Source organism: Sprattus sprattus (genome assembly GCF_963457725.1).
Source record: "Sprattus sprattus genome assembly, chromosome: 21".
Taxonomy (NCBI): domain Eukaryota; kingdom Metazoa; phylum Chordata; class Actinopteri; order Clupeiformes; family Clupeidae; genus Sprattus; species Sprattus sprattus.
The window spans coordinates 8442770-8453120 of record NC_137919.1 but is presented as its reverse complement, the minus strand read 5'-3'; the positions used below and the strand labels follow the sequence as shown (position 1 = coordinate 8453120).

The 10351-nt window shown below is 44.0% G+C and overlaps 2 protein-coding genes across 3 annotated transcripts in view; both read right to left on the bottom strand.

The window, feature by feature from the left end:
* slc12a6 (solute carrier family 12 member 6) overlaps window positions 1-8294 on the bottom strand; it is a 35910-nt gene extending 27616 nt beyond the window's left edge. For both annotated transcript variants that reach the window (XM_080859778.1, XM_080859779.1), the window contains exons 1-2: window positions 8190-8294; window positions 5611-6480 (exon numbers count right to left, since the gene is read on the bottom strand). In XM_080859778.1, the coding sequence (XP_080715904.1) occupies window positions 5611-5806 (196 nt within the window). In that variant the 5' untranslated portion in view covers window positions 5807-6480; window positions 8190-8294. The remainder of the gene's footprint in view (window positions 1-5610; window positions 6481-8189) is intronic.
* Window positions 8295-8663: 369 nt separating this feature from the next.
* On the bottom strand, window positions 8664-9661 carry nop10 (NOP10 ribonucleoprotein homolog (yeast)). Its single transcript, XM_080859797.1, has 2 exons — window positions 9477-9661; window positions 8664-9077 (listed from the first exon to the last, which is right to left on the bottom strand). The coding sequence occupies exons 1-2, from the start codon at window positions 9528-9530 to the stop codon at window positions 8937-8939; spliced, it is 195 nt and encodes a 64-aa protein (XP_080715923.1). The 5' UTR covers window positions 9531-9661; the 3' UTR covers window positions 8664-8936.
* Window positions 9662-10351: the final 690 nt, after the last annotated feature.

Sequence of the window (10351 nt, the reverse complement as noted above, 5' to 3'; positions counted from 1 at the left end):
CACACACACACGCACGAACACACTCTCCTCGCCTTAGAGTCATCAGTCACACAGTCATCTCACAGACACATTACACACACCCTCTGTCCCCTTTCAGAGTGTCACTCACACACTTCAAAACACACTATTGTCACCTCACAGGGTCATTCATTGCGCATACACACCTTTGCCTGACTGCAGCCTAACTCTCATATAAACAGCTCACTCACACACACACACACACACACACACACATTTGCCTTACTGCAACCTCACTCTCACATACATAAACAGCCAACTCACAAAGGCAAAACTCACACGCACACGCAGTCACCTCACAGAAAACATCATTCACTCACAAACACACACATCATTTTATCAAAAACAACACACCCACTAAACAGAAACATTGGGCACGCTAACACTAACACTTTGCATCCCCTCCCTTTTAAATAACACACACTCACACACACACACACTGGATCATCACACAAACAATCACACTCCATTACCTCACAGCACACACACTTCATTAGGAACATTACACTTCAGCACACACACACACTAACATCTCCCCTCCTCTCAGAATAACAGCTTAGTCAGAAAGACCACACACACATACGCACAAACACACGCCCAGTGCAGCATTCCTTCCCCCTCCCCACTCTCTTGCAGGCACGAACACACACAAACACACACACTCACTCACAGACATACATTTGCGGTGTCAGCACTGGCCAACGGCTGCATGGCGATTTCAACAGCACTGCAATCTCAGTTCCCTTTCATTCGCATGCACACACACACAGAAACACACACACAGACACACACACACGCACAAACACACACGCACACACACACACAGACACACACACACACACACACAAACACACTCTGTCCAAACAGGTAAAGCTCAAAGTGACACATATGCGTGGAGACAGGGGAGGCAACGCCCTTCTGGGTTCCTCAGCTTTCTCACTGCATTCCTGTCGGAGGTGCCCTCGCCCTCTCTCTTAGTCCTCTCTCTCTCTCTCTCTCACACACACACTCTCTCTCTCTCGCCCCCTCTCTCTCTCTCTCACACACACACACTCTCTTTCTCTCTCGCCGTCTCTCTCTCTCTCTCTGTCGGTCTCTCCCCCTTCTCTCTCTCTCTCTCACGAACACACACACACAAGCCTGTCTCAGCTGTTTGTCGAAACTACATGACCCGGCACACCCCGAAAACAACATTCTCCCCGAGGAAGTCTGGTGTGTGTGTGTGTGTGTGTGTGTGACCGTGTGTGTGAGACCGTGTTTGTGAGACCGTGTTTGTGAGACCGTGTGTGTTTGTGTGTGTGAGACCACGCGTGCAGTCCACAGCTGTGTGGTTCCAGTTTGACTCTGATTAAACTCGATGGGCAGCACTGTCCAGTTGGGCCCCGGGGCCGATAAATGACCCCTGTGTGCAGAGTAACGAGCCACTTAAAATGTGTTTGATATCTCTGGGAACAGCCCTCCTCCAGCAACACTTCTCATACTGTGCTTCCAGCATTCCCCCTCTCACCGCCTCACACACACACACACACACACAAAAACGAACAAACAAACAAAAACACACATAGAAACACACAAACACAAACAAATGCAAACAAACAAACACAATCCACACACACAAAAACACAACCCATGACCATTATCTTTTACTCTGCTTCCTCTATTCACAGAGGTTATGTGTATGAGCATTTTAAACTGTGTGGCTGTGCATGTGTGTGTGTGTGTGTGTGTCTGTCTGAGTGCGGCTGTGTGTTCATGTGCGTGTGTTTCAGCACGTGTACGTGCCTGGTTGTATGCACGCTTGAGTGTGTGTGTGTGTGTGTGTGTGTGAGCTGAGAGAGTAGCGGGTCGTGTGATGTGAGAGAGGCAGAGATCTAGATAACGTGCGGCACACAAAGACTTCTTGTTTGCCTGTGCCCCCCCCCCCCCTCTCTCTCTCTCACTCACTCTCTCTGTCTCACTCACTCACTATTTCCCCCCCTTCATCTCCTCTGCAGCCATCCTGTCTGACGTGAGACAAACACCCTCTCTGCTGCTGCGTCTTAAAAAACAGGCGTTTTCCTTCGGCCTTAGTCCCTAACTACTTTCTTTCCTTCGGCCTTGGTCCCTAACTACTTTCTTTCTTTCGGCCTCGGCCCTAAACTACTTTCTTTCGCCCCCTCTCGGCAACAATACCCCCACAGTTGCTACATCATTTACAGTAATTACAAATGAACGTTGACTATTAATAGTAGACGGAAAACCTAATATAGTTTATTACATGGTTATTACATATAATTCATCGTAATAATCCATGTGGATTTCAACCCCAGGTCAGGCCAGGCAATGCCTAGCTGATGCACAAATGTGCGTCCAAATTGACTGTCCAAATCAGCAGTACAAAAACAAACTGATGAGACACACTGTGTGCCATAACTGTTACAACAATGTTATTAACTGATGCTCCCCTCAAACTCCTATCCATCCCCTCCCTCTCCCTGCCTCCTTGTTTGTTACTAGCCCAATGGACTGTCTGTAAATGCTCACTGACTCTGAGTCAAACTGGAACCACACAGCTGTGGACTGCATGCGTGGTTTCTCCCTCCCTCTCACACACAGACACAGACACAGACACAGACACAGACACAGACAGACAGACAGGCAGACAGACAGGCAGGCAGGCAGGCAGACAGGCAGACACACACACAAACTGGGTAGTACTGTGTACATCAGTACTGAGTGTGAATGACCTGAGCTTACCTGCACATTCAGGCTTCAATAAAAGCATAAGCAATAAAAAGCATAAAAGCAATAAGCATAATAAAAGTCACTTGTTGTGGGAGAGAGCGTGTTTTAAAGTGTGTATAACACATATAAATCACATCTCATAACAATGCATCGTGGGTATTTTCACGCAAAACACTAGAAACCTCACCTTTTGTTTAAGTAACAGTGGCCCAAGTAACGGTCTCATGACACCACAAGTAAAAGTGAAATAAGATCTGACATGTCACACCGCAGAAGCATGTCTGTGTGGACCTAACATCCACAAGCGGCTGTCAAACCAGACTTCTCCTAAAGGGTTAATAGTTTTGTCTAGCGCTCTGATGGAAAGATTGCGCTAACCACATACAGATAATTATCAATCAGTTATCACTATGACTAATTAGCGACAGTTTAAATCATGTTCATTATCTCGTTCAGGAGCTCTTAGTAATCTACTCCGTAACCGAATCACAATAGTATGAGGATACATTGAAACCTTTTCCTTAGAAAAGCATGGTACGCCTGTACAGCCAAACAAAAACCAGGCAACTACTTAGCGAGTCTTAGTTTCAACAGCCACTCATCAACCTTCTTTAAGCACCTCTTCATTAGATATAGATCAGCACACTACAGCCCTTTTACAGACATTCCCTGAAGTGCTTTACTAGACGGCCCTGTCCTCCCTAGGGTCCTTTATCTCCCCTCAGAGTACTGTGGGCTGCCTCTGTCTCTGCCTGTATTAATCACAGATCAGGAAGAAGTGCACTGCTACGGCCCATTTGGCATTTTAGAGACCGTTTTCCCTCTCTGTGTCCTTTATTACACCACGCCATTTCAGTTGACTACTATGCTTTCTCAAAGACAGGTTTGGCTGCTGCTTTTGCGTCATAATTTGCATACTTATTGCTCTGCTTATCCTTATAATAGCAACCTGATGAGGACACTGTATACCCACTAATCTGTTCTACAACCAACACTTTGAATGCTGGCTCTTTCCATTTTTAGTTCTGAGATGTAAATGGCTTCTTTCATCTTTCATGGAATCATGGATTTAGCATGTGTATATGCAGCATGTGTGAAAACATGCTTTATCCTCTGATACGTGTAGGAATCCAATCAAGTGTGTGTGTATGTGTATGTGTGTGTGTGTATGTGTGTGAGTGTATGAATCAAATTTGCTTGCTCTTGATTCTCTCTTCTCCTTCTCTCCTCCCTTCTCTTCAGGCCCTTTTCCCTTGTCCATCTCTATCTCTCTGCCCAGCTGGCCCCAGGCAGATGGGTCCCCCCTCTGAGCTGGGGTTCTGCTCAGGGTTCCTTCCTGTTAAAGGGGAGTTTCCCTTGCCCCAGTCGCCTTAGTGCTTGCTCTAAGGGGGTTCGGGCCCTGAGCTCTGTAAAGCACCTAGAGACAATTTCATTGTTTTGGCGCTATACAAATTCAATTGAATTAAATTTAATTCATGCGACAATGACTAACCATCTATGATGGTTGTGAACATCCCTGAGGAATGTGGGTCATTGTCCCCTCCCCCAGCGAAAATGCCATGACACAACACCATTTCTGCCTGGCTGTATCTGTGTGTGTGTGTGTGTGTGTTTGCAAGAAAACAAAGAAATACACATACAGAGCTAGGTTCCGCCCACATTAGTGCTGGCTGCTATATTGTAATTTTAACAAATGTAAAGGTCAGGCATAGGTCAGGTACATAGTGGAGGAAAGAAGACACACCTTACTGCTAGACCAACTGAGCTTCCTGCCAGCCAATCCCCCTCACACCTACACAAGCTCCTATTGCTTGGGTTTGGTCATTGGATAGAGAGAGATCTGTTTACTTTGTGGCAGCGCAATGGAAACGCTCAAAAGGAGAGTCAACAACTACCATAGAGGCAATAGCATCATTTGATGTGGCTCACTGTGGTATAAGAGATCAATCGTGAATCTCCAAATCCTTCCTGAGAGGCTCAGCAAAGCGCAAGCGTCAGCTGGGATCCCTTGGAAGAATAATCCAGATTGCATTCAATCTAATCTCTCTGTCGCATCAACAGTGTTTAGTAGGACATTGTTACAATTCATGTCTTTCTTTATACTTACAAAAGACCCCAGATGCTGTTGGCTCAATACACAGGCTGCTAATACAGTAAAGGTTTACTAGTCCATAAGTAGACGCACACACCTATTGATATTAGCCCAAAAGAATCTTCTTCTTCTTCTATACTATAGATCCTTGAAGAACTTTTTCTTTTGTTCTTATCTTTTTTATTTATATCTTTATTGTAAGCGTCTTTGAGAACTGTGGAAAGAACTATATAAATTTGATGTATTATTATTATTATTATTATTATTAAGTTAAAAAAAAACATACCTTGTACAGTTTTAAACTAAAAAAAAGTGTTTTTCCCAGCAAGCCAAACCTGCAACAAAATTGGGGTCAGCAAGGGAACTGTGCAAAAATGACCTTCCATGGAAATGTAAAACACGCTACGGATGTGAAAGACAGATACTGAGTCTAAAACAATCCAGAGGGTTTCTTCAACAGACCTGCTCAGAACCTGTATCGCGACCCAAGGGGGTTACCCAGTCCAAGTATGAAGTACCATACTTGTTAAGCACTTGTAAAAGCCTGTTTGTGGGGCCTGACAACCTGGCTTAGTGGATCAGAAGTCAAAGTGTGACCTCACCTATGACGTCAACAGATCCTGTACTACACCTGAAAACTCTACAACGTGTTCCATGCTGCTGTCTGTGAGGCTAAAGCATAGCGTCACACTGTTCCAAGTCGCAATCGCACAGTATCTCGGTGAGACCCGATAACGTGGCTTAGAAGTGGACCAGAATAAAAACCGTAGACTCACCTTGTTCCGAGTGGCAGTGGTCGGGCGTCTCGCCCCCCGGGAGTCCCTCGCTCTGCGGCTCGCTACGGCTAATGCTGTCCCGAGAGCCGAAGTGAACGCGGCTGCTGGAGCGCAGGCTGATGTCCGGCGACGTGTCCGACAGCCCCGGCACATCCTCGGCCTTGGTGGGCGTCACCGTGAAGCGCACTGACGCCATGGCGACCGGAGGTCACAAGGAAGAGTGTTCGAATGTCAGAGAGGACATGCAGTCGCGTGTAGGAGATGTGAAGTCAGCCAGTCATCAGCTGACGTTGAGTAGACGGGGGATACAGGCTCCACGCTGCTCCATTGAAATGTGTCGGTTGTTTGTTGGGGTGGGGAAAGAGGAGCGGAGGATTGTGGGAACGCTGCGAGGAGTGTGTGTAGGGTGTTGAACCTGACCCTAACCTTGACCCGTACGGAATGTGCACTGTGTTGCCCTGGGAATTCCTGGACTATAATGATGTCAGTATGTTTGCTTTCTTAGAGTGTATTGTGTTTGGTGACAGGAAGTCTAGCTGTTTTGTTTAAAACGGTTTCACATCAGTACAACTGAGGAAAAATTTGAGTTTCTGTTTAATATGAGGTAGACCCTTGTTTGATATTTGCGTCTGTAGTGTCCTGGATAAAAGCTAGATTGAATATTCAGTAATGTGAAGCGGGCTGCAGCAGGCTTTCATAGACCAGCTAGTACACTGATGAGCTAAATGCTAGTTGGAAATGCCTCTGAAAAAGTGTACAAAACAAATATAACTTTATTAAATGCCCTCTGATCTTATATGCTGTCCCGGGGGTGAACTACTGACTAAACATGTGTGAGCTTTTTTATCATGCATCTACGTTTAATGTGTCCTGGTCCGCAAACAACCACGGTGGAATTAAATGTGAACAAATAGGGTTCATTGGTGAATGTGTGAAGTACATGGAGGGGAGGGGAAAGGTAAAGAGAGAGAGAGAGACAGAGAGAAAAGGGAAGACAAATAAGTATTTAGTCAAAAGTGCAGCACATTGCGAGCATCTGCCAACTTAACCGATTAGTACTGGTTTGATTTGATTTATTGATTTTCTGGGATTACTCAATGTCCCGTTCTGTCTCGTGCTTTGGACTCGTGCATGAAAAACAAAGTTAACTAGATAACGTTAAAACCGGCGGTGACCTATGACTGTAGTCATAAACCTGTGAATGGATTTCACATGGAATAAAGAGGCGGCAATTAAAACTGCAGACAAACTTCACCCTCGAATGTTGACACCACTTCATCCGCTGCAGAGATGTCTCTGGAGGGGAAATGATCAATTGCCAAAATAAAATGCATCCAAAGAAAACCCAACGTCATCATCCAATCTCAAAAAACAGAATCACCTCACATCTGCTCAGTGCAAAGTAAACGAGGTAAGAAGGGAAATGTTCGACATGCTGCGGTTTATAATTTAATTATTACACAAAAGCAGTTCCAACCGGTTGTACCAGTTCGTGGCCACATACCGAGACGGTGTGCGCTGGATTTTCGACTACAGTCGCTTTAACTGCCCGTTTTCAGTATGGGGGAAGACCATCGGGCAGATCACCTGCCGATTCTCTTGCCTGCTCGTCAGAGCGTGCTTCGCAGCATGGTCGAGGTGGACGTATGGTGGTTTGACAATACGCAAGTCTGTGTCCCGCAATGATGAAAGCGACATCAGTGCCTAAAAATCATGAGTTTTGGTGGTTAACAGAGGCGTGAGGTGATACTTTGCGCATGCTGAGCACAGGTAGGGCTCAGCTTCTGTCCCCGAACTGACGTTAATGACTAGTTTGGACACCGGCTCCCGAAAAGCGCAGTGACTATCTGACGCAGACACTGATATGCACTCGTAAACTCACAGATAAGGAGCCAAGCCGATCATTCGCATAGCACTTAAGGACACCGGGGAGCAGGTGCAGTGATACTGTGATGCACTAAGGGTCAAGCTTAGCCAAAATGACGAATGAGCATCCAGTTATGCACTTCAGCTAGCTTGCTCCAGAAGCCAGTAAGCCAATTATTACTGGCCGAAGCCAGTCAGTTAGTTCATGTATGATGGGTTAACGAGTCATACTCTTAATATATAAACTGCTGGCAAACATGGTGATTTATGTCTACAGTTGTCTTATTCAACTCTGGAAATCATGTTAGCATAATGCAGTTCTATCAATATGTACTTGGCATTTACGTTTGTGTTGATGGCTTGTCTGCATTTTGAATATCGTTAGCTAACGTTACCTCGCTAGCAAACATTTGCATGCTAGCCATGGATGCTGAACAACTACATCACATCTTTGAATCAATTGAGACGTGGCTATTAAATAACTTCCTTCACAAAAGTCTGCTAGGTCAGGTTAACATGGTCTGATATTGCCGAAGACCCCTGTCTATACATGACGGTTCACTGCGTTCCAACAGGGCTACCTAGCAGGCTAGCACGCTTAAATGTGACAACTGACAGTTACAAAGCTTTCTGTCAGCTAATGTTTTACGCTTACCAGGACATTAAACCAGCTGGAGGTAACTGAACTTCTACATTAAATTGTGATTGTTTACCTTGTCGGCATTGTCCTGCCTTCTTTGATTCCAGATCCTTGAGATCGATGCAGTAGAATTATATCGAAACAGTTCATGCTTTCGTTGTCTCATCAGCACTTTGTCTGCCAACAGACTTACGTGCGCGCACCCGCCCTGCAGTTCCTCTTTCGCTTGCCGTAAAATGACGGCCATTGCAGCTTCATGGTTGATGTAGTTTTTTTCCCTTTCATAACGTGATTTAATGCATTGAGGTCAACCTACTGTACCGATATGCACTTTATTTACAAACTTTTCACTATATTTGTACATTCTTATTTGAAAAACACTTTTTCAATTAAGTCTATTTGTTTTTTGTGTATAGCCTACACATAAACGCACATTCATCAGTATGCTTCAGTACCATCAATAGGATTAGCCTATGAAATGCAAGTAAGCCTATAGGATGTTTCAGAAATGTATTGTCATGCAATAAACATTGAAAAGGATGACAAATGCAAGAAAGAGTTTGTATTTAATCAGTTTTCATTCATTACTCGCTCCTTTCATAAATCATTACTTGGGAGTAGGTTTCACAACTGTTTAAGATTCTTCCAAATGTTTTGTACAGATCAGCCATCGAATAACCGTAAAACTCTACACACAAAACTTCCCAATAATAAAAAACGGTGTCATTTCGTGCATTCTTCGCAAACACAAAAAGAGGTTATATCCACAACAAAAAAGTTTGTATTAGAAACGGGTCAGTCTCTTTCAACTGTAGCATCTCTACAGGACAGGCCTTGGCTGCTGGGTCAGGAGCAATCCGAAACGCTTCTTGATAGTCACTCGGTGTCGGGAAAACTTGTCATCAGGTGAAAAGCGGGCCGGATGCGCCGAGCTTGTGGGCTGGCCCGCCAGGTCCAATTTCTAAATAAAAACACAAATACATCAGTGAACGGATATTATCCACACACGATACCCGACACAATTCTTATACAGCATACAGACACACGTAAATAACGTTATCAGCACACGGTACTGCATAAGCTTAACGAAGTGTTTTACTAATACACAGTTCCCTTCATAGGCTTGTTTTACCCAGCGTTAATCGAACTTAGCTATGAATCGATAACTAGTTTGAGTAAGGTAGGTATGTAGCCACATTCACAAAACATCGTACTTACTTAACAGAAATAGACTAGGATGACACACAATCTGACCATGGAATATGGAAATGATGTTACCTTTACAACTCTCTGTGTTTATAAACTCGAACGAGTAGCTTGACGTAGTGTTAGCCATCGTTAGCAAAGTATGATAACTTACCTTGAGCGTGTACACTCTGTCGCCATTCTCATTTAGGTAGAACTGCAGAAACATGATTGCAAATTTGAATTTCTAGAAGAAACCCAATCTTTTTTGAAAAAATCTCTTGATTATTCAACTGTAATTGAACCACGCGAAAATGATAACCACAAGCACGTCCACACGTGTGTAGATGGTTCAGTGGGTAGCACAGGACGTCCGGTTTCAATGTTGACGCAGTGGTTTATGGGAAGTCAAGTTTTTCACATGATAAACAAGTCAGCGCAGCGAAATATCGCCCTCTGCTGATATTGAAATTGTAATTTGAATGAGCTTGGACAGCTTCACTAAATCAGCAGTTACTTCTATCCAATCGTGGAAACATATGTATCCACTGTAAACAGAATTTGCGCAGCGTCATCAGAATGAAATTACACGCTTGGAATAGTAATTATTGTTTGTTTTTGAAATTAAACAGAATGTGTCTATTTTGACAGAGAAGACCACCGGAAGCTATAGTTATAGTCATTGTTTTGGGGGTATGTATGCTTTCTACGTTTGTCATTACCATTTCCATTGTACCATAGGATTTCGCAGAAAATACATGTTTTACCTTTGCGTGATAATCAGTAATATGGCTTTATCTTCAGTTGTTAAAGTTCCTTGCTGATTATTGATTACAGTCAAGTCACATCTTCCCATATAACGTCAGATTTGCAATAAAAATATACAAATTTCATAGAACCTTTTAGTATTATGTATCCTAGGTACATATGCTTGATTTCAGTTTTCAAATTTGTAGACTTGTTATGGCTTACATGCTAGCTAAGTAAATGAACCAGGCCTAAATGAAAGTTTTGTGTTTACAGGAATGGAGAGTGCTGTTAGTGAAATGC

Bases quoted from the DNA above. Each gene is read 5' to 3' on its own strand.
- nop10 (XM_080859797.1), bottom strand. From the start codon at position 9,530: ATGTTTCTGCAGTTCTACCTAAATGAGAATGGCGACAGAGTGTACACG. The intron at 9,078-9,476 runs GTAAGTTATCAT...GTTTTTATTTAG, and splicing joins ACAGAGTGTACACGCTCAAG to AAATTGGACCTGGCGGGCCA.